The sequence below is a fragment of the Erythrolamprus reginae genome, chromosome 2 (assembly GCF_031021105.1).
Source record: "Erythrolamprus reginae isolate rEryReg1 chromosome 2, rEryReg1.hap1, whole genome shotgun sequence".
NCBI lineage: Eukaryota > Metazoa > Chordata > Lepidosauria > Squamata > Dipsadidae > Erythrolamprus > Erythrolamprus reginae.
In genome coordinates, this window is record NC_091951.1 from 185,736,612 (window position 1) to 185,760,960 (window position 24,349).

Below are 24,349 nucleotides of genomic sequence, written 5' to 3' on the forward strand. Positions count from 1 at the left end.
TGGTTTGTCAGAAGGTCGCAAAATATGGTAATTCATAAATTCAGAAAACTGGAACCATCATAAATATGAACCAGTTGTCAAGCATCCGAATGTTGATCACGTGACCATGAGGCTGCTACAATGGCCATAAGTGTGAAAAATGGTCGCAAGTCACTTTTTTCATGTAATTTCGAATGGTCACTAAACAAATTGTTGTAAGTTGAGGATTACCTGTACTTCCTTCCCAATGCAAATAATTGCAGGAGTTTTGGTTGGGAGCAATAGCACTTAGATTTATATACCACTTCACACAGCCCTCTCTAAGGGGTTTACAGAATAAGCATATTGCCCACAACAATTTGGATCCTTATTTTAATAAACTCAGAAGAATGGAAGGCTGAGTCAACCTTGAGCCTGGTGAGATTTGAACTGCTAAATTGCAGGCAGCCAGTAGGCAGAAGAATTAGCCTGCAATACTGCATTCTAACCACTGCGCCACCAGAGCTTCCCTTATTCTGTGTTCCTTGCCTTATGGATAAAACGATGCTCCAAACTGATGGTGTGGTGTTGATATTTGAAATCCAGAAAACAGGTCAGAGATATGCCCAGTTTACTGAGGTGGAGGGAAGGGTTTTGAGAGAGTGCTGGTAGGCCAAAGCTCTCATTACTGAACCTTTCCCCTCTAGCTTAGTTAAGAATACATCCGGGGTGGGCTTCAAACATTTTAGCAAGGGGGTTCTCTGACCGGTTCTGGGTAAGTGTGGCCATGGTGGGCGTGGCATAGTTGGCCTCCTGCACTATAATAATAATAATAATTTATTAGATTTGTATGCCGCCCCTCTCCGAAGACTCGGGGCGGTTCACAATACAATAGCAATACAATATAGATACAAATCTAATGTTAAAAAATGGAAAAAGTTTAATTTAATGGTGGGGTGGGGGCCTTTTCTGCCCTCCCCAATTTACAGAGGCCTTTCTTTCTTTCTTTCTTTCTTTCTTTCTTTCTTTCTTTCTTTGTTTGTTTGTTTGTTTGTTTGTTTATTAAATTTGTATGCCGCCCCACTCCGCAGACTCGGGGCGGTTCACAACAGAAAACAATATATAATAAAAATTCAATAATTAAAAAGCTAAAAACCCATAATTTAAAAAAAACATGCACACAACATACCATACATAAACAGTATAGGCCTGGGGAAGTTATATCAATTCCCCCATGCCTGACGGCAGAGGTGGGTTTTAAGGAGTTTACGAAAGGCAAGGAGGGTGGGGGCAGTTCTAATCTCAGGGGGGAGCTGGTTCCAGAGGGTCAGGGCTGCCACAGAGAAGGCTCTTCCCCTGGGACCCACCAAACGACATTGATTGAGTCAACGGGACCCGGAGAAGGCCAACTCTGTGGGACCTAATTGGTCGCTGGGATTCGTGCGGCAGAATCTTGAGCCTCCAGGAGGGTAAAAACAGCCTTCCCAGGCTCTGGAGGCTCTCAGGAGCCAGAAACAGGCCCATTTCCAGCTTTCCTGAACTTCCAGTAGGCCTGTTTTCCGCCCTTCCTAAGCCTCCGCACTTACCCTGCACTTATCTGCATCCAAAATGGCCACGTGACGACTTCTGGGAGGGGCAGGGTGGAGTGAGCGAGGCCAGGCAGGAGTGGGATTGGGGGGGGGGGGGTTTCTACGAACTGCACAGAATCTTAGCTAGAGGTTATCCCGAACCCCTGCAAGCCCATTGCAGCCCACCCACCCCCCTTTAGGAAAAGTTAGCTCTGAAGCTTAGCAGCCATGCAGGACTTCTGCCATCTTACCGAAGCAACTCTTTTTCCTTCAGCTCCAACTGCAGCATGAGGGAATTGAGCTCCATATAAAGGTTGTTGGCCCGTTCCAGTTTACGTTCGTAGTGCTCCCGGATGTCCAAGGCATGCCTGCAGCAGAAGAAGGGAGCAAGAAAACTTTGCAAACATATAAAAAGTTGTGATTTGATTTGATTATTTTATTTTATTTTATTCTTTTATTTTATTTTTGTTTATTTATTTGTTTATTTGTTTGTTTGTTTATTTATTTATTTATTAGATTTGCATGCCGCCCCTCTCCGTAGACAATTTTATTTTATTTAGTTTAGTTATTTCGGTTATTTTGTTTTATTTATTTATTTATTTATTTAATTTTATTTATTTTGTTTTATTTGTCTGTTTAATTTGCTTAATGCTTGTCTGGGGTTTGTCTTATCCTCACATAACTCTGTGAGGTAGGATGGGCTCAATTGACTATGTCAGACTCTTTGATGCTTGCCTGCTATTGGCTGCAGCGTGTTGTCATTGAATTTCTCACTGTGGATAAAGAAACTGTTGGGAGCATTCACAAATGTTTGTGCTCAGTTTATGGAGAATCAGCAGTCAACAGACATACGGTTAGTTGCTGGGCACAGAGGGTGAGGCCATTAGAAGACGGTTCGCAGACCAGAATAAGGAGTGGTACCAACAGGGCATACACGCCATTGCGTCTCGCTGGAGGAAGGCCATAGAACGGGACGGAGATTACGTGGAAAAATAGGGAGTGTAGAAGAAACATCACTTTTTCTTGTGTGTAAGTTTCATTGTGTTCAATAAATAATTGTTGAAGAAAAAAAATTGTGGTGCATTACTTTCTGGGCAACCCTCATATCACCACTGGGCTCCTACCAGTGTGGAGCACCTGACAGCATGGTAGGAACCCACCACTGATCCATAGGCTCTTGCTGTTATGGCCAGGAGAATGAAAACTGTTTTGTGGCACCAGGCTGCAAGCTCCATCCCTTTCAGAATGGGTAGAGCTTGTATCACAGGGTTTTGACTCTTCTTTCAAAGGCTGATGATTATTTGACAATCCCTTGCAGGACATTGATCCCATTTTAAGGAAGAAGGGACAGTTTTTGAGATGCTTAATAGCAAGGATTCATGTGAGTTCAGGAAATTACAGGTCCTAGCATCTTTAATATTTGATGGAACATCACTGCAGGTTTAAGAATTACTGAAATGAGAAAGATGCATTTAGAAGGAGTAGGTATGTTTTTATGAAGTCAGATCTATTCTATGTCCCGGTTTTCCAGCTGTGAAGTTTACTCTGTTCTATATCATCATTGTTCTGTTCTTAAAACAACAACACAAGAAATGTACAAACTTGTGTTTTTCAAAAACATGCTTCCTTTTTGCAAGCAAATTTGACAAATGCAGTTTTATACATTTTTCACTATATCTACTTTTTTTGTGCATTTTCTTCATTCTATACATTTTTTTCTTTAGGATGTACAGTGGTCCCCCGAGTTTCGCGATCTTGATCATTGCGAAACGCTATATCGCGATTTTTCAACCCGGAAGTAAAAACACCATCTGCGCATGCGCGCCCTTTTTTCTATGGCCACGCATGCGTAGATGGCGCCGGGTAGATCAGCTGCTGGGCGGCTTCCCTGGGTCTTCCCCCTCTTGCTGGTGGGAGGGTGAGCGGCATCAGCGAGGAGTTTGCGTGGGCGGCGGGGAAACCCCAGCGCCGCTTCCCAGCTGAGTCCTGAAGCCAAACGCGGAAGTTCGCTTCAGGACTCAGCTGGGAAGCGGCGCGAGCGAACGGCGTGGGCGGGCGAAGGGCGGGCGCGCGGGCAGGCAGGCGGCGGACAAGCGGCGGGCGGACAAGCGGCGGGCGCGGCAGCAGCGAGGAGTTTGCGTGGGCGGCGGGGAAACCGCAATCTTCGGCTCCTCGCTGCTGCGGCGGAAGTAAAAACACCATCTGCGCATGCGCAGATGGTGTTTTTACTTCCGCACCGCTAATTCGCGAAAAACCGATCATCGCGAGGGGTCCTGGAACGGAACCCTCGCGATAATCGGGGGACCACTGTATTCCTCTTGAAACTCTGTAATATGTTCCATAAAACGTAAATGTCAACAGATGCATTCCAATTCTCATTACATGTTTGGGAAATGAAAAAAATAAAAATTTCAACTGAAATGCAAATTCAATGAATCTACCCTCAAGATTATGCCCCGTTCCTTTCCCTTCCTTTCAGAATGGAATACAGTATGTTGATTTTACTGGATTGAAAGTGATATAATTAGAGTAGGGAAGATGATTTCGCTGATCTACAGTGATCTTTTTTTTTCTAGAATAGAGTATGACGATGGATTGAAAGTGTTATAATTAGTATAGGGAAGATGATTACACTGGCTATACAGTGACTTTTTTGTTTCTAGAATAGGGTATGATGATGGATTGAAAATGTTATAATTAGTACAGGGAAGATGATTACACTGGCCATACAGTGACTTTTTTCCCCTCTTTGTAGAATAGGGTAGGATAATGCTATTGAATTGAAAGTGTTTTGGATTGAAAGTTGTATAACCACAACAGGATATGATAAATGTATGAATGCATGGAGTATTTAGTTTCTGTTTTTATCCTCCCCTTTTCTTATCTCTTTCCCTATTTTTTCCCCTTATTTTCTCCCTGTTATTTTCTAATTTTCTTTAATCTTTATTACTATTTTGTATTTCTATTCATGAAAGGGAACTATTTTTTAATTAGGTTCCTTTCTAATTTGGTTTATTAATTTGGCGATATTTGGGATATGCTATATGGTGGATTCTCTCTTTTTTTTGCCCCCTTTATATATATATTTAGCTATCTTTTTAAATAGTAATTTAAATACCATGTTGGAGATAATTGGAAATATTTGCTCCTTTTCTTTCCCCTTAAGGTTCTTTTTTATTATTATTTTAAAGGGCATTTATTATGGAAGAGGGTTTAAAGTATATATGAAAATTGATATGGAGGAGATTTTAGAGAAAATTGAAATATTTTGATCTAATTAATTTGATGTGATTAAGAATAGTAACAGCCTAAAATGTATACAGTTCTTTTTGTTTGTTTGTTTTAACTTTTTTTACCATATGAGGAATTGGAATAATTATTTTTTGGTCCAGATGTTAAATCGTCAGGAGGTGGCATTGGTTTAATCTGTGCATACCGAAATTGTAAAAATGTTATATTGTAATTTGAAATTAATGGCATCTTTTTTTCTGTACATGTCATTGGAGAAGAAAAAGTAAAAAAAAATCACCCAAGATTATGCCCCATTCCATTTACAGATAATGATCGTTAGTTTTAATAAAAAGGAATGGTGGCGAAATAAAAGACAGGGGAAGGAGTCATCAAGATTTTTGCTTCAATTCTGAAGAAAACAAAATTGCTTCACTGATGGAGGACCCTCTCCCTGACAAATGTTGGTATTTTCAGCATGCCAGCAGATGAAAGGAATATACGTCATTATGTATAAACTTATCATGACAGGTGGCAGCAGTCAGCCATTCCTGGCTCTGCATGGAAGTGTCAAGTCTAGAGTGGGAGGTTGAAAAACACATCTTAAAGAGTGACAAACCACATTTTTAGTATCACAAGGAAAAGAACAGGGACATGTCCATATAGCCTCCAGAAGTGTAACTTAGCTCAGATGAGACCTTTTATTTATAAATGCACATATGGGTGTTGAATCTTCTATGTTTTAATGGTTTCACACCCGCCTTACCTGAGTTCTTCTCGCCGCCGGTGGATCAGCTCTTCTTCCAAACGGTGTAGACAGGTGCCCTCCGATTTGATCTTTTCGAAATGGAGCTTCACTTCTTCTCGCCATTCAGCCTGGGGAAGAAAATGAGAGCTCCATAAACTCACTCCCTGAATTCTTCTGGCTCCAGGCCTAGAGAACAGAAAACTGTTTACAATGGTGCTACTCTTGTAGATTACGGTACCCTCCCACAGCATGGTATCAGTTCCATAATGAGAATAATGAAAAATGGAGCTATTCGGCCCTCAGCAAAAGATGCATTTGTTGGTCATTTTGTTTTCCTAACTAACTTACTGTGAAAAGTTGTTTTACAATTTCAGAGGTTAGATTAATTCAGTTTGCTTTTATGTTATTGTTTATATAACTGCATTGTAAACTACCGTATTTTTCGGAGTATAAGACGAACCGTTTTCCTTCCTAAAAGAGGCTGATAATTTGGATGCGGTTTATACTCTGAATGTAGCTTTTTTTTCCAGCCCTAACTAGCTGATAACGATCTTCCCAGCTCTTACCTTGCAGGCTCTTTCATTGTTACTCTCTGTGAATAATGTTTTCCAAGCCCTAAGTCTTTGCAGGTTTTTTTTCATTGCTCTAACTTGCTCCGAATAAGTTTCTTTCCAGCCCTAATCAGGTGCTAACGATCTTCCCAGCTCTTACCTTGCAGGCTCTTTCATTGTTTCTCTCTGTGAATAATGTTTTCCAAGCCCTAAGTCTTTGCAGGGTTTTTTTCCATTGCTCTAACTTGCTCCGAATAAGTTTCTTTCCAGCCCTAATCAGGTGCTAACGATCTTCCCAGCTCTTACCTTGCAGGCTCTTTCATTGTTTCTCTCTGTGAATAATGTTTTCCAAGCCCTAAGTCTTTGCAGGGTTTTTTTCCATTGCTCTAACTTGCTCCGAATAAGTTTCTTTCCAGCCCTAATCAGGTGCTAACGATCTTCCCAGCTCTTACCTTGCAGGCTCTTTCATTGTTTCTCTCTGTGAATAATGTTTTCCAAGCCCTAAGTCTTTGCAGGGTTTTTTTCCATTGCTCTAACTTGCTCCGAATAAGTTTCTTTCCAGCTCTAACCAGGTGCTAACGATGTTCCCAGCTCTTACTGGCTTGCAAGCTCTTTCATTGTTACTCTCTCCAAATAAAGTTTTTTTTAAAGCCCTAACCAGGGGATAAAATAAGTTGAAGCTGGCCAGACCAAGGATGCTATCCAGATGAATATTTGGTAAGCATTTTCTTTTCCCTATTTTCCTCCCTCAAAACTAAGGTGCCACTTATACTCCGGTGTGTCTTATACTCCAAAAAATACGGTACCTTACGGTGTAACATGAAAAGAGGTCTATACATTTTAAACAAAATTTCATACTAATTTTGCCAATGAAGCTCACCTGGGATTTGAAGTAGGTTTCTTGCGGTGTGGACAGCACATCAGCAGAAGCGATGTCAAGATGCAATAGGATCTGACGGAAGGATGGGCGATTCCGAGGTTTGCTATTCCTGATGAAGGAAGACAGAATACATTGAGGGGAAGGTACACAGTGTGGATTCCTAGCTTGTTTGGTGGTGTGGTTAAGTTGTTGGGCCAAGCAAATAATAATGAGTGGACATATACCCACACAAAGAGAATTTCACTGTCCTCTCTATAGCTGTACTCCCTTTTGAATATGATAATGCATATATTGGTGTGGACTTAAAATGTAAAGTGTAGAATTTAGAAACTGATATGTGGTATTAAAGCTTGCTGTATTGTGCATCAGTATAATATTTTATTTCCTGGAATATTGTTTATTCTGTTTGTCAAGCTTTCGTTAGAGAAAGAAATGTTCTTTCTGCTCTCAATCAAACTTTGTATGATGAGTTTTCCTTAGTATGGTCATTAACTGCTCCATGTATGGATAGTCCTCACTTACCAACCTCACTAGAGACTGACAATTCCATCACTAACGGGCACAGTCATTAAGCTAGACGTTATATGACAGCTCTGTTTGGTGACATCAATTATCACTTCCTGCCGTGGTCATTAAATAAATCACCCACCGTCATTAAGTGCAGCATCACATGACTGTGACTTGTGACTTCATGCTGGTTTCCCCATTGACTTCGCTTGAGGGAAGCTTGTTGTGAAAGGTCACAAATGATGATCAAATAACCAGAGAAACTGTAATTGTAGCAACTCTGAGAAATGGTTGTTAAGTTTCCACATTCGATACCCTCATAACGTCAAATAAATGGTTGGTAAGGGAGGACTAGCTGTAATGTAGTAAATAGGAAAAGAAGCTCATTGGCTTCCAGAGTAAGCTTCTATTATGAAGTATTTTTTTTCTGCTGTGTAATCTACCTGGTCTTCAGAAATAAATCAAGCTGAGTTCTGGAAAGAGGTGTGTTGCTCAAACGTGATCCCTTGAGACTGGATTTCTCTCTTAACACAACCTATTCCATAGGGTTGTTATGGTATATGATAAACTGGAGGAGTGCTGAAGAAAAAATGGCTCTAAATTAAATATATACGTTACCTACATTACATCATCTGGCAAAAGGCTGCCCATTTCTATGTATCATTTTAAACTCATTCAATAAGATCTGCTAGTAATTGTCTTTTTAAAAAATAATGATTGTCCCCAAGGAATTTGTGAAGAGTTGTAATATGGAGGATCACCATTTCTTTAAGGCAGTGTTTCCCAACCTTGGTCACTTGAAGATATTTGGACTTCAACTCCCAGAATTCCCCAGCCAGCGAATGCTGGCTGGGGAATTCTGGGAGTTGAAGTCCAGATATCTTCAAGTAGCCAAGGTTGGGAAACACTGCCTTAAAGAAAAGAAAGGAAATCTTGATCCTAATAGATCAAAAGTGAATTCAAGGTATGTAAACAGAGAGATTCCTCCTCGCCTTCCATAAGAGTCTGAAGACTTAGTTATGCCGCCAGGCCTGGGGCCATTAGATCTTTGCCCCCTGCCCAATGAATGTGTTGAGAGAATGTGGAGTGAATAGAATGATTGTTTTTTATGTTTTGGGGGATTTTTTTTAGATTTTTAATTAGTTAATTGGATTATATTGTGTATTGTATATTCTATATGTTGTGAGCCGCCCCGAGTCCTCATAGAGGGATGGCATAGAAATCGAATGAATAAATAAATAAATAAATAAATAAATAAATAAATAAATAAATAAATAAATAAATATTGTTATTATTATTATTTATTAGACTCTCAGAACATACAATACAAAACAATATATCTACAAATCTAATAATTAAAACTATGACTAAAATCCAATTTATTTATACATAATTAAATATATAATTTGTAACCAAAACATTTTGGGTTTCATATGACGTAATTGGGTTGATATATCTCTGTTCCCCATGAGTAAAAGCCAGAGAATAGTATCTGAAAAATGCATTGTAATTTCCCCCCCAATTATATATCATGAGGAAGTAAAGCATTCTATTAGATTTAATCGGGCCTTCAAATTCTATTAAAGCATGACTATGAATCTTCGCAATCTAATGCTCTCTGTAAATTTTAGACTACAAACTCCATCAATCACAGGCAGGACACTGGAAGGCTATCAGATCTGGAACATATTCCTAGGTTGCCCCACAATGTGCAATGCAGCATTAATATGTAAAGGCTGATAGCAATGTTCCTGTGTGGTAAATACTCCATGTGGTTGTAATGGCAAATAAGACAGTCTTCAATCAATGTTTATTGTCTTCAGGCCTATTTAAGTAGGCCATTCCATACGTACGCAAAAAGTATCATCTGGATCTCAGCGGGACCAAGGCAAATAAGATTGGAGGACATTGTGCCTCAATTCTCTAGAGCTTATACAATCTTAATAGATTATATAAAAAGCGCTTTCCTCCTTTAAAAGTTTATTTTCTGAGTTTTGAATTTTATTTAGTTGGGTTTTAACTGTTTTTTTTAATGAAACAGGATTGCTTTTTTTTTTCTCCATTGTTTCTCTCCCCCATAGTATAATAATAATAATAATAATAATAATAATAATAATAATAATTATTATTATTGTAAGAAAAAGCTATAGAAAAAGGGCCTAGATATATTATTTACCATATATGCTAGATAGAAAAGTGAACTTTTAATTTATTAATTTATTAGATTTGTATGCCGTCCCTCTCCGAAGACTCGGGGCATATGTACAGAGTAAACTCCTTGGAGATAATGCTCCTTTCCTTTCCTTCCCTTCCCTTCCCTTTTTCCTTCCCTTCCCTTCCCTTCCCTTCCCTCCCACAATTTATCCCAAGTTGCTGAGAAGTGATGTAACTTAGGAACTCACCAGCACTGCCTCAACAGGATCTTGAAGCCATCTGGGCAACTGGTAGGCACAGGTAGGTGGAGGCTATTACTGCCCACTCCCCAAATGATAGCTGAAGAGTCCACATCCTTGTAAGGAATCTCTCCGGTCAGCAACTCCCAGAGAACGACCCCAAAGGACCTAGGTGGGAGTGAAAAGACAATTGAGTAGAAGAAGCCTACTCAACCATTCTCAATGGGCTTCCCCTTTTACATTCTTTTCCAGCCATATCTTCTTCCCAAACAGGATCTCTACCTGGGACTATTTACAGGTGAGACTAGGAGTAAGAGACAAATACACCTAGAGGGCATATGGTAAATCTGTGCATGAATAAGCAACTATTACTATTATTAGTAACTATTATTATAGACCTTGGTGGGCATCGTAATCCAACACACCTTTGTTTGGGTATGTGTTGTGTGGATGACAGAACCCAGAACCCAACACATCTTTGGGGAACCCTGGGTTCTCCTATACTTTGGCCACCCACTCAGACCTTCCCCATTCTTCACTGCCTCTCTTTTGGGTTAGCTCCCCTCACCAGATGTCAACCTTCTCAGAAACAGGCTCATTACGAATCACTTCAGGGGCCATCCAGGCCACAGTGCCAGCAAAAGACATCTTGGTGCTCTTGTCACTGAGCTCTTTGGAGGTGCCAAAGTCGGAGATCTTCACCACGTCATCATACGTGATCAGCATGCTAGGGGAAAAGGAAAAAAAATGAAGTTCATGGCTCCTCCTGAGAGAAATAGTGCTCTCTGCCATTAGTTAGGGAAGATAATATATGAATAAACCCCTTTATGAAGAAGGATTTGTTCTACCTCCATGGAATAAAAATAATTTAATAAATTTATATGGTACCTGTGGGCCATACCATATCTTAGAAACTGTGAGCCATATCTTCCTAGAACAGGGGTAGGCAAAGTTGGCTCTTCTATGACATGTGGACTTCAACTCCCAGAATTTTTGAGCTAGCATGATTGGCTCAGGAATTCTGGGAGTTGAAGTCCACAAGTCATAGAAGAGCCAACTTTGCCTACCCCTGTCCTAGAAGGTAGCAGACAACTTTGCCAAAAAGGTTCTTTATTTGTGTGGTGGCATTTTAAAGGAATATATAGGTTACTCTTTAACCTATATTTTATTGAATGGCTCATAAAACATATTTCCCCCCAGTTAGTTATTTACAACTTTGTTGGAACACCTGCATAATCCCATACAATTCCGACGTGTCTTATTACTGAACCAGGTTTTATCAAAATTTCTTCTACTGTCCCTAGACTACAAAACACCTGGAAATCGCAAAACAAGAATGATTAAAAAGGACAAGACATGGTTACATCTGCTGCTCTTACTTCCTCAGCAACAGAAGTGGAGCTTTTAAACACCAACTGAGAAAACTATGCCCTCCTTCACCCAAACAGACAGCAGTACAGCTGCTGCCCCACATCCTGGGTTTTTTTGACTGATGGTGAGGGAAGGCAATGTTCTTCTTGACAACCAGATTTAATTATGGAAGGGTTTTATTCACATATATTCTTTGTTATACTTCTTGTCACCTTCACTGTTGTCCTCCCTGAAGTCTAATTTATGTACAGAGTAAACTCCTTGGAGATAAGCATTGTTTTTGTTTGCTTATTTATGAAACTCCAAAAACCTTGCCTCCATTCTCAACATACCAGAGAATTACAGAAAAGAGTTAATGTCCTGAGTTGTACACAGGCATGAAAAAGAATTGTGTGGCAAAGAATTTTTTTTATTTTTCTCTCCATTCACAATACAATTAAAAAAATACCAATAACATCAGATTGCTTTACAATAGATCCATTTTACAAATTGTGGTATGCAAAAACCAATGCTACCTCCTTGACTTTTGGCATCTGGACAAAAAATAGCTGCTCAGTTTCTTATGTTGTACAAATATGCTATTAGCTAAAACCTCCTTTAAGCTGTTCTACATTTTAAATATCTCCAGATGATTAGGCTGTAAAATTTCAAAATTCTCCATGTCTCTTCTATGTCAATTTTCATGTATATTTAAAAACCTTTTTAGATAATAAGCGCCCATTAATAAGAAATCTCTAAAAAAAACACCAAGAAACTTCCAAAGACAGACTCAAGGGGGGGGGGGGGAAACAAAAACAAACAAATAATATCTCATAGTAATGCCCAATTAGCCAAATTACAAAACCTAATTAATAATTCCTTTGTATAAGAATTATAAACAAGTAAAAAATAACTAAAAAAAGAAGAAACAAAGTTTAGAAATAAGAAAATAGAATAATAAGGGAAAAAAAGTTTAGAGAGAGAAGGAAACAAGAAAAAGGAAGGAAAGAAAAAAATGATAAAAGAGGAAAGGAAGAGTGCAAACCAAAAAAAATGAAAGAAAAAGAGGAAGAGATAAGAAAGAAAGCTTCCTCTTCTTCTTACCCACTTCACGATCCTACCTTCATATAAAACCAATGGATTTCATGCAACCTTAACGTTCAACCATAAGCCCTTATTTACCTCCAACCCACTTTAAACCATTTATCTATAAATCTAGTGTAAAAAAAAAGAAATAAAAAAGATAGAAGAGGGAGAGAAACAAGAAAAGAAAGATCCCCTATTAACCCACTGGAACCAACTCCAAAATAAAATGCTGTATACCCAGCTAAAAAGAATTGTGGAGGAAACCAGTGACAGGGAGGTAGAGCAGACTATCAAATCTCCCACTTAACTGTAACATTTTGAGAGAGATTTTGAGCTTTCAAAACATGACAGGTTTTGGTTCAGTAGAAAAACACCAACTTCCCATCAGTAACCCTGAGTTCTTTGCCATTGCCTGCCTGGTGCCACGTTTGTCTCCTGGGACTATTTAACTTCCCTTCTTACTTGGGTGACTTGAGGTCTCGGTGGATGATCTTATGGAGGTGCAGGTAGTTCATGCCACCGGCGATGCCCATGGACCAGTCCACCAACAACGAGGGAGTGACTTTGCGTCCAGCACGTAGCACCTCATAGAGTTGGCCCTGGGCACAGAATTCCATGATGATGCAGTAACAGGGAGCTTGGGTGCAGACACCCCTGCAAGGAGTGAGAAAAGACAGAATAAGGATTGGGCTAAAAAGAACCAGCAGGAACATTTTACAGTAGTGCTTCTCAAATAGTGGGGTGGGGCCCCCTGGGGGTGTGTGCATGACCCAGGGAATGTGCTTTATCTTGCTGCAGGGAGTAAGGGGTCTTTTGCATCGAACAATAGCACACAGCGCTGAGTAGGAGATATGAAGTGCAAATAACAAACCCTTAAGAGGCACCATGGAAAAATATTTAACAGGGATGAAAAGAAAGGAGGAGAGTGACGGAGATAATGAGACAAATGTAAGTCTCCTGAAAGCTAAGACAAGGAAATATATGACAAAGCGTATGTAGCGCTCGGCTTCATCGTGAGACAAGGAAAGACCGGTATGTTTACTGCATCTAAAAATGTTGGTAGCTGGACAGCATGAAGCCAAATAAATTAAGGTCACTTAAACACATTACACCCAATCATGACGATAAGCCGCTTGAGTTTTTTCAGCAAAAATGTGTTGAATATTGCAAAAAATCGTCCCAGTGGAGAGTTGGTGGGGGGGCAAAATGTTTACTTCTTCCTGGCGGTTGTAACAGAAACATAGAAACATAGAAGTCTGATGGCAGAAAAAGACCTCATGGTCCATCTAGTCTGCCCTTATACTATTTTCTGTATTTTATCTTAGGATGGATATATGTTTATCCCAGGAATGTTTAAATTCAGTTACTGTGGATTTATCTACCACGTCTGCTGGAAGTTTGTTCCAAGGATGTACTACTCTTTCAGTAAAATAATATTTTCTCATGTTGCTTTTGATCTTTCACCCAACTAACTTCAGATTGTGTCCCCTTGTTCTTGTGTTCACTTTCCTATTAAAAACACTTCCCTCCTGGACCTTATTTAACCCTTTAACATATTTAAATGTTTCGATCATGTCCCCCCTTTTCCTTCTGTCCTCCAGATTATACAGACTGAGTTCATTAAGTCTTTCCTGATACTTAGAAAATAATTGAGAAGCACTGCTTTACAGTGACAGAGAAATAACACTAAACACACTGCAAGCTTAGCATGCTCTTTGAAGAATTATTGTGGAATTATGATTTCTAGGGGGACAAAGAGTCAGGAATCACTTCTGTATTGTATCCCAACAAGAAAGGCTAATGTTTTAATATGTGAAAAAGGCTGTTGTTGTTCACAGACAAGCCAAAAGGTATTCCTAATGCTATGAGGTACTTGTGGGAAATTAGACAAATTAATCAGCATTCTGTAGTCTAAAACCTTTTTGTTTTGCAGCTGCAGCAGTGATTTGGGGGTTCTTCTGCAACCTTCATTATGGATTGAATATAAACATTCATTCACCGATTGTAGAGGGCATAGGGAATGCTCTTGAAGGACAACATTTCAATATGTTAAAGGGTTAAATAAGGTTCAGGAGGGAAGTGTTTTTAATAGGAAAGTGAACACAAGAACAAGGGGACACAATCTGAAGTTAGTTGGGGGAAAGATCAAAAGCAATGTGATAAAATATTATTTCACTGAAAGAGTAGTAGATCCTTGGAACAAACTTCCAGCAGGCGTGGTTGGTAAATCCACAGTAACTGAATTTAAACATGCCTGGGATAAACATATATCCATTGTAAGATAAAATACAGGAAATAGTATAAGGGCAGACTAGATGGACCATGAGGTCTTTTTCTGCCGTCAGTCTTCTATGTTTCTATGACAAGACGAAAAGTCCCTATCACGGTCAGGGTCAGATAATAGGGGCTTGAATTTGTCTTCAGAAACTTGAGAAAATGTCTTAGACAAGCCCCATTTGTTTATTTATTTATTGGGTTTATATGGCGCTCCTATAACATATAAAAACAATACAAAATATCCTAAATACAATTAAATTTAAAACTAGCTAATGTAAAACCCAAGTTCCTTAAAAAAACAATCTTTCCCATTCAAATAAGCAAATATACATTTCATTCATCGGCCTGGGGGCTAGAATCTAATGGCACCAAGCCTGACAGCACAAATGAGTCTTGTGGAAGGTGAGGAGGATAGGGGCAGTTCAAATCTATCAGGGGAGCTGATACCAGAGGGTTGGAGCCCCCACAAAGAAGGCTCTTCCCCTAGACCCCGCCAGGTGACATTGTCTAGTTGACGGGAGAAGGTCGACTCTGTGGGAACTGACCAGTTGCTGGGGCTCATGTGGCAGGAGGCAGTCCTGTAAGTAATCTGGTCCAATGCCATGTAGGTCTTTATAGGTCATAACCAACACTTAGTTTACATGAAAGATAAAGGGTGTAAGCAGACTTGCAATAGTCTGATATTACAGTTGTTACCATATAAGTAGTCCTGATCTAAAATCAATTGGTTTATTTATCTACCTTACATGGCTGACATGGGGAATTCTGGGAGTTGAAGTCCAGATATCTTCAAGTTGCCAAGGTTGGGAAACACTGGCCTACTGGAACATGAAATATCATAACCACACACTCTTATCTATTCCATAGTTGGTGACCACAAAGGTTTTTGGGACTACAATTCTTAGGATAATTGGTTTGGTATAGTGGTTGAGGAATGAAGGTAGGAATTGAGAGAATGTGAATTCTAGTTCTGCATTAGGCACAAAGCCAGGTGGGTAACCCTGGGCCAGCCACTCTCTCAGTCCCAGGAAGCAGGCAATGGCAATTCTGAAATCCAAAAGAAATCCTAAGTACTATGTTAGGAAATTGCTAAGAATTAACACTCACTGAAAGGCACACAGATAATCTTAGAAACACCTTGCAGTTAGGAAATATAAAAATTCTAGCCCAATATATCTGGTTGGTTCTAACAAGATTGGAATTATGGGGATTGTAATTCCAACATTTGAAATAGCATTACAGTAGTACCTCTACCTAAGAATGCCTCTATTTAAGAACTTTTCTAGATAAGAACCGGGTGTTCAAGATTTTTTGTCTCTTCTTAAGAACCAGTTTCTACTTAAGAACCCGAGCCCGGAAAAATTTCCCAGGAAATTTGAGAGTGGCACGAAGGCCGGGGCAGTTTTCTGCCATTCCCCCTTTAACCCTGGCCATCTCGGTCTTTTCTGGGCTGCCAGAGGAGCCTTTCGGTGGCGCTTAAGGAGGCTTTGGCAGTCCAGAGCGAATGGAGCATTTTCCTTTTTCTGGGCTCTTGGAGAGGGAATAAAGCTCTGCCAGCGCCCAGAGAAAATAAATGCTCCCTTCGCTCTGGGCAGCCCAGAGCAAATGGAGTGTTTTCCTCCCTCTGGGCACTTGGAGAGGGAATAAACCATTTTACTGTGGTGACTCGCTCGCGCTACCTCCCATACACCCAGCGCGAGGTTGCCTCCCGGAGCGTCTGGGCGCGGAAAGGCAAAAGGGGGCGCTTCGCCCTGGCCAGATCAACTCGGCTTCAGCCAAATTGAGGAGTCACCACAGTGAAGGAAAGGCACCAGCTACAAAGCGAGTGAGCGAGAGGAGAGGGGAGCCCTTCAGCATAGGAAGGAAGAGGAAGCAGATAGCAGCAGCAGCAGCCACCTTTCAGTCAAAGGAGCAGGAGGTTCCCCCCCTCTCACCCGCCTGGGTTTCTCTCTTTGGTGCAGTATATGGGAGGCAGCCTTGTGCTGGGTGTATGGGAGGCACGTGCCTCTTTTTTTTTAAGCCTTAAAATTTTGGATTTTTTGGATTCCCCTCACCTCACCTTCTTCCTTCAGCAGCAACTGTCCTCCTTCTCTTCTTCCTCCTCCCACCCAAATTCCAAGCTTTTATTTCTTTCCTAATGGGTTTCCATGCATTATTAGCTTTTACATTGATTCCTATGGGAAAAATTGCTTCTACTTACAAACTTTTCTACTTAAGAACCTGGTCATGGAACAAATTAAGTCCTTAAGTAGAGGCACCACTGAACTTATTTTATACAGTATTACTTTCCTGTTTCTTTCCAGCAAGAATCAGCTAAGGTCACACTCAGTTGCAAGAAATGTCGCAGAGCCAAAATGAAACCTAATTGTGATGCAATGAGCATTACAATTCAATTTACATTTGCTCATTGTAGTTAATATGATTACTTTTTCAGTATCCGATAATCTTCTCTCGCCATGTGAAAAACTACAAACTAAGGAGAGGCTGACTACAGCATCCAAGATTTTGTCTCCCAAATTGTCCTGATTTAAAGAAAAAAATGGAGCTGATACTGAGAAGTTGTGGTTCCAGAAAAGAAAGTATAACAGTGACAGTGAGCCTATGACACATGTGTCAAAGATAACATGCCACGACATTTTGGATGTCAGCGTTCGCCAACACCTGACAAGTATTCTCAAAAATGTGCCCCATCCCTGAGCAATTTTTGGAGTCTGTAAAGGCTGCGCAAGAATGGAGGGTGTTGTCACATGGCCTTGTGTGGCTCTTGCATGGTCTCCTGACCCTCTGAATAGGGCATGTTTTTTTACAGTTTTGGGAGGCTGAAGAGGCCGCAGAAGAACATTATCTGAAGCTATTTCAAGAACAAAGACCTCTTGCAACCAGACCAGATTCTGGTAGGCAGCCGAAGCCTGTTATCAGAAAAAGAACATAGTCTAAAAGTAGGTGGTATGTGGCAGATCCTGGAGAGTGCTGGACTGTGGAGACAATCAACCATTCCCCAACATTTGTGCATCTTGGGAAATGTACAAGGCAGCCATTTTGAATGGCAGTGATGGTACTAGGGCGAAATCAAGGCCCGGTTCTCTGCTTCAGGCCTAGCCACAGCGCTGTTGCCAGGTGTTACTCCCCTAAAAGGGGTGACAGAGAATCATTTCTCTTTTGTTTGGGAGATGATAGTATTGTCATACCAGCAAAGCCAAGTTACGGTAGGTATTTTCTGAATTTTTGACGTGCTGAGCCAAAAGGTTTACCTTAACTACACTAAAATAAGCGGGACATGCACAAATTGGTGGTTTTTCTTTCTCTATACAGTCTATGGCTAGAAATTATTATTATTATTATTATTATTATTATTATTATTATTATTATTATTTTATTTTATAAAACAATTTATTAATTTATTAAGCAAATTTTAAAAGGGGGTACGTTGTTGTTGTTGTTGTTGTTATTATTATTATTATTATTATTATTATTATTATTATTATTATTATTAAATTTGTATGCCACCCCTCTCCGAGGATTCAGAGCGGCTCACAACAAGAATACAAAATACAAATCCAATGATTAAAACAAGAAAACCCTTGATTTAAAAACATTCATACAACCCAAACAAACCATACATAAAATGGAGCGGCCGAGGGGAATCAATTTCCTCATGCCTGGCAGCAAAGGTGGGTTTTTAGGAGTTTACGAAAGGCAAGGAGGGTAGGGACAGTCCTAATCTCCGGGGGGGGGGGGGAGTTGATTCCAGAGGGTCAGGGCCACCACAGAGAAGGCTCTTCCCCTGGGTCCCACCAGACGGCCTTGTTTTGTCGACGGGACCCAGAGAAGGTCAACTTTGTGGGACCTAATCGGTCACTGGGATTCGTGTGGCAGAAAGCGGTCCCGGAGATATTCTGGTCCAATGCCATGAAGGGCTTTATAGGTCATAACCAACACTTTGAATTGTGACTGGAAACTGATCAGCAACCAATGCAGACTGCGGAGTGTTGATGTGACATGGGCATATCTGGGGAAGCCCATGATTGCTCTCGCAGCTGCATTCTGCAGAAATACCCCTGATTGCTTATGACTTATGTGATGTACAACTGCTTGTGCTGTATGTGTTTATAGGTGAAGAAGAGGGAGTAAGTTATGGTGCTTGGCAAAGACATGTCCATCTATGCTCAGAAAGACTTCATTCTTAAGAAAGGCAGGGCCAACGCCCTCTTGCCAAACGCTGCCCCACTCACTTGAAGGTGATGATGTTGGGATGCTTGAGTTTCCTCAAATGCTTGATATCCGTCTCCTTAAGGTCGCGCACCTTCTTCACTGCAACTTCCTCCGCATGGAAGCGCCCCAGGAAGACGGCACCTTGCGCCCCACTGCCTACCCATTGCAAGTCCATGATCTCTTCAAAGGGCACCTCCCATGGGTCTGCAGGGAGGGGAAAAGAAACTGGTAGCTTGTTCATAGGGAGACGGGCTTTTCACCCACAGGGCAGAAAAAAAAATCCTGCATAATGTCATTCAGGAATAACAAAAGTAGTGCATATTATTGCAGAAACAAATGTAAACACTGCGAAGACATGGCATTAAATAAGTCGAGAATGCATTTTTAAAAAATAATACAATTAAGGTTTCTAATCTTGCTAGTATAAAAAGAACTTGTAACAACAACTGCAGCAGCAGCAGCAACAACAACACTTGAATTTTGCATATGTACTATGCAGGTACATTTAAAAAAATAGCTGGAACTATATTTTGGGGAAGAATTTGATGTGTATGAAAGGCTAGAACCATCTAAAGAACTGGCAGCTGTGATTTTACATTGTCATATATATATTAACTGTAATATGGTTTTATACACCATCCAACTCCCAGTGCCTCTGGTATAGCACTTTGGTAACACAACATCTTGTTTGGGAAAAGGGAAGAAATGATTTCCAGTGATGACAGGGTGGAATAATCAGTCTAGCGTCTTGCTGCTCACCCTCTTTGGCCCTGGCTTTTCTTATAGTACAGTAGTATCTACAGATATGAGTTTAATTTGTTCCAGAACGGAGCTCGTATGTCGATCAGCTCGTATCTGGAACAAATGGCTTTAGACTTTGTTTTTCCCCGCGGAGATAACCAGAAGCAAGGATTCTTGCGCCACCTAGTGGAAGCTCAGCTCGTATCCCGAATTTGAGCTCGGGCCTGGAACAGAAATTTCGCTCCCGTCGTGGCTCGTAACTTGGAATACTCGCATATGGAGCAGCTCGTATCTAGAGGTACTACTGTATCATAGTCACATTTCATGGGGATGGATCCATTTATCTTGGGTGCCATAAAAAGCGACTGGGAGAAAATAAGTACCGTAAGCAGAAAGTTCAAGGTTTAACTCAAAGTTTGAAGAATATTCTGAATTCCTTCATGTTTTTTTCAAGGGGGGAAAAACTACATGAAAGTCATTCAGTCACAATAGATATCTTTGAACTAATTGTTACCAGTAGAAGCCACTGAATAAAAGTGAAGGTAGCCTTCTTTTAAAGTATGTTTGAGAAAAAAATACCTGAAAAAATCATATTCTGTCTGAAAAACCCACATCCAATATTTTGGCTGATTGTATCTGGAGATTTCCCCATTAGTGACTTTTCTTGATGCTTCAGGTAGAATGGTGATCAAACAGATGTTTACTAAGGCCTACTTCAAACAGATGTTTACTAATGAACCATACGCGAGTTTAATTTTCTTTGCCTACAACACTGAATGTTATCATAGCATAGGCATTTCAAAGAGGGGATGTCTCCCTACCCCCACAATTCTTTAAAAACAACAACAACAACAACCCCAACATCACAATTGGGAAATTATGATTCTAGAAAAGACCTAAGAATCTTCTAAGTATCTAATCCACTTGATCAGAAAATAGATGGGATTGCTCCTAGCTTCCTTTGTCCTGTCCATTCTGTGCATGTAGGTGGAAATTATTCTTTTCTCTTGGAAGAGACAACTGCATGGCTCCCCAAATCAACATAGACTGTGGAAACTTCACACTAGACTTCAAGCATCTTGTTGTGTGTGCCTCTCCATTATTCCTCCATACACTGGGTCCTTGGTTTCCAAATGAGATGCAAAAGCTTCCACACTGTGTTGATTTGGGGAGCCATGTCATCTGCTGGTGTTGGTCCATTATCAGGGCCGCCGATAGGGCGGTACTACTGGTAGTGGCGTCAGGGGCCCGGCCAAATTGACAAATAGGGGGGGGGCCCGGATGGTTTTGCCGGCCCCCTGGCGCCCGCAGTAATTTGTGCCCAGTGAGCAGCACCGACGCCGAGCTCCAGCTCCTCGCTCACACAGGCGCAGAAGTACCGGCCCTCTCTTGGAGCGCGCGGTGAAGGTAGGAGCCCCTTCGGGGTGGCAGCGTTGGGGAACGAGGCTTGGGCGGCTGGGGCGTTCCCTGTAGCTGTAGGCTGCGCACGCCTTAGCCAGCACACCCTAAAACGCCCCCCCCGGCCCCGCACACCCTTTTCCAAGGGTGCGCACGCCGTGGCCGCCCCCAGCCCCCCCGTTCCTCTAGCCCCCTCGCGCCCATGGCTACTCGCCGCTGCCCCCCGCATGCCCGCGCGCCCACTGGATCCACCACTCTTTCTCCTCCGCCGGCCAAGGTTTTTCTTGCTGAAAAAAAGAGAAAGAAAACCTTTGCCGGCTTTTTTTTTTCTTAATTTGAATGTTCCGGGCGGGCTGGCAGGGACATTGAAAATCACTTTCGCCAGCGTCTGGAGAATGAGAGAGAGTGAGAGCGACAGAGCAAGATAGAGAGAAAGTGAGAAAGAGAGAGAGAGAGAAAGAGGGGGGAGAGAAAGAGATAGCAAGAGAGAGAGAACGAGAGAGAGAAAGAGTGAGAGAAAGAAAACAAGAGAGAGAAAGTGAGAAAAAGAGAGAGAGAGCAAGAGGGGGAGAGATAGAGAAAGAGGGGGAAGAGAGAGAAAGAGAAAGAAAGAAAGAAAGAAAGAAAAAGAGAGAAAGATGAGAGAGGAAGGAAGAGAGTGAGAGAGAGGAAGAAAGCAAGAGAGAGAAAGATAGAAAGAAAGAAAGAAAGAAAGAGATGAGAGGGGAAGGAAGAGAGTGAGAGAGAGGAAGAAAGCAAGATAGAGAAAGAGGAAGGAAGAGAGAGAGAGAGGAAGAAAGCAAGATAGAGAAAGAGAAAGAGAGAAAGAAAGAGATGAGAGAGGAAGGAAGAGAGTGAGAGAGGGCTGTGTTTGACCTCAGAGGGCCGGGGAAGGGCTTGCCCAGGGTGTGTGGCCATGGTGGGCATGGCACGGGATTTGGAGGCAGTAGTTTTAAAATGGTGGGGGGGGGCAGACACTTAGGCTGTATGGGGCCCCAAAATTCCTGATGGTGGCCCTGTCCATTATACTTCATTAAGTCTAGGGTCAACACTGCTGTCTGCCGAGAGATTTTGGAGCACTTCATGCTTCCTTCCACAGATGAGTTTTTTGGGGTACTGACTTCAATTTTCCAGCAGGATTTGCCCACACTCCAAAAGCACCAGGGAATGTAAAGAATGTAAAAGAGGAAGCTGGAACTATTTTTCCTTGCATATAATGAGTCTCTCTCATATATTATATTTCACCTTTTAAGTTGCATTATGAAATAAATGAACTTTTGCACGATGTTCTAATTTTTTGAGTGTCACATGTGTACTGGTTTGGTAAGAACTGAAATCTGAAGGTTATAGGGCAGTGTTGGCAAACCTTTTTGGCACTGAGTGCTGAAACGGGAACGCACCAGGGGTGGGTTCCGGTTACATTTTGTTACCGGTGTGCATCTGTGCATATACACCCACAACCCACTGCGCAATTTCACTTCCGTGCATGCTTAGGATGACATTACATGTCTAAACACAGCAATGCTTCAGGCGAAGAATAATGGGTCGACATTAACATGGGAGGGCTATGTGAAGAAGCCATCTAAACTTGGAAAAAAATCACCAAAAATTACATCATCACTGGGCTCCGGTGCATAGCACCTGACTGCACCAGTAGGAACCCACCACTGGAATGCACGTGTGCAGGTGAATGCTAGAAACCGGAACAGCAATTCCAGAGGAAGAACCGGAAGAGCAGTTCTAGAAGAGCAGCACTAGAAGAAACCGGAAGAGCCCTGGGAAGCTGTGTTTCTGGTTTCAGGTGTGTGCATGCGTGCCACTCACCTGGTCTTCTGGTTTATGGCACACATGCACACGCGAAGACCAGCTAGCTGGAACCCGGAAGAGCAACAGGTGTTGGCTGGCATGCCTGGAGAGATGACTCCGTGTGCCATCTCTCCAGGCATGCCATAGGTTCACCCATCACAGCTATAGGGGATCCAAATTCCCAACTCCTGATATGCATGTCTGGAAAGAATTTTCCAGGATTTACAGAAGGGTCTTTCCCAGCTCTATCTGGAGATTCTGTGAACCATGGAGCCCAAATCATGGAGCCCAAATCAGCAATAGCATTTGATTCATAGATTACAGTCATAGCTAATTATTGTAGGATTATTTCAACTGATAATGCCCACTCTTGCTCCTAGTGTCCCCACGTTCCTCACCTTCCTGCTGCTGTTTGTGTTCGGTGGAATATGCTTTGCCAATCATAGTCCAGACAGGTTTGAGGCAACCAAAAAGCCCTTCCAGAAAGCCACTCCCTGTTTGGCAGTGGATCCGTACTTGGTCAGCATGGTAGCGAGTGGGCCGGACTTCAGGATTCCCAATTCCAGCTCCCGCGCCAGCTCCACCTCCTCCCCCACCAGCTTCATTCTCATGGAGCTGCAGCACACTGTTGGCAAATTGTTCATGGGTCTCCTCGCTGGGGGTGGGACTGTGTCCACCGCCTCCGCCCCCACCCCCATCTATGGGCAAGACGTCTCGCAAAACACACTGTGTGGGCGTCAAGTCCTTCTCAGGGGTGCAGTCCGAGGCATCTGGATCCAACTTCCGGAGGGAGCTCTCCGCCAAGATAGTGTTGAAGCTGCCAAAGGAGGGAGAAGGTGTCCGGGTCTCGTGCAGGCAAGCCATGATGACGCGTATCTTGGGGTAAGGTGCAGCTATTCCCTAAGAGGCAGAAAAAGAGACAAAACGAAAAGGTTATGCATCAGATCAGGAGTCACCAACCTTTCCGACCTCGGGGACCACTAAACTCATAAATTTAAATCCCACAGCCATAAATATGATTTTTTTTTTTAAAAAAAAAGATAAATAGCATTTAGTATAATAGTCCTTGGAGAGGGCCGGAATACAAATCTAATAAATAATAATAATAATAATAATAACAATAATAATAATAATAATAATAATAATAATAATAACAACTACTACTACTATTATTATTATTATTATTATTATTATTATTATTATTATTATTATTATACATAAAAATAATTTTTCTGTGGATCACCAACATTTTCTTGCTGATCACCAGTAGTCCACGGACCACCACTGGATTAGACAAATAGTAGGAATCAAGAGATTGTGGGATCTGCGAGCCAAGGTTTCATGGAATATCAAAAAGAATTTGGAACATTACTATTATTTATTAGATTTGTATGCCGCCCCTCTCCGAAGAGTCGGGGCGGCTGGAACATGGAACTACAGGGTAACCTTCAAAGTAAAACCATTTGTTTAATGAATGTCCTAAGTTACAACAGAACTGAAAAAAGTCATATATGATCAGCCTTCGCACTTAACAACTGTTGCAGCATGCCTGCGTGATCTAAAATTAGAGCACCTTGGCAAACAGGCCTGTATTGATGATGGTTGCTGCGTTCTGGGGTCATTGCTCACGACACTTAGGCATGAGT

General features: G+C 41.5%; 1 protein-coding gene across 1 annotated transcript in view; it reads right to left on the reverse strand.

The window, feature by feature from the left end:
• The window catches only part of MAP3K12 (mitogen-activated protein kinase kinase kinase 12), a 35,278-nt gene extending 11,681 nt beyond the window's left edge, over positions 1 to 23,597 (reverse strand). Inside the window, exons 1-8 of the mRNA XM_070736044.1 lie at positions 23,102 to 23,597; positions 18,779 to 18,962; positions 12,732 to 12,923; positions 10,402 to 10,560; positions 9,843 to 10,001; positions 6,934 to 7,042; positions 5,521 to 5,630; positions 1,778 to 1,894 (exon numbers count right to left, since the gene is read on the reverse strand). Of these exons, the coding sequence (XP_070592145.1) occupies positions 1,778 to 1,894; positions 5,521 to 5,630; positions 6,934 to 7,042; positions 9,843 to 10,001; positions 10,402 to 10,560; positions 12,732 to 12,923; positions 18,779 to 18,962; positions 23,102 to 23,567 (1,496 nt within the window). The 5' untranslated portion in view covers positions 23,568 to 23,597. The remainder of the gene's footprint in view (positions 1 to 1,777; positions 1,895 to 5,520; positions 5,631 to 6,933; positions 7,043 to 9,842; positions 10,002 to 10,401; positions 10,561 to 12,731; positions 12,924 to 18,778; positions 18,963 to 23,101) is intronic.
• Positions 23,598 to 24,349: the final 752 nt, after the last annotated feature.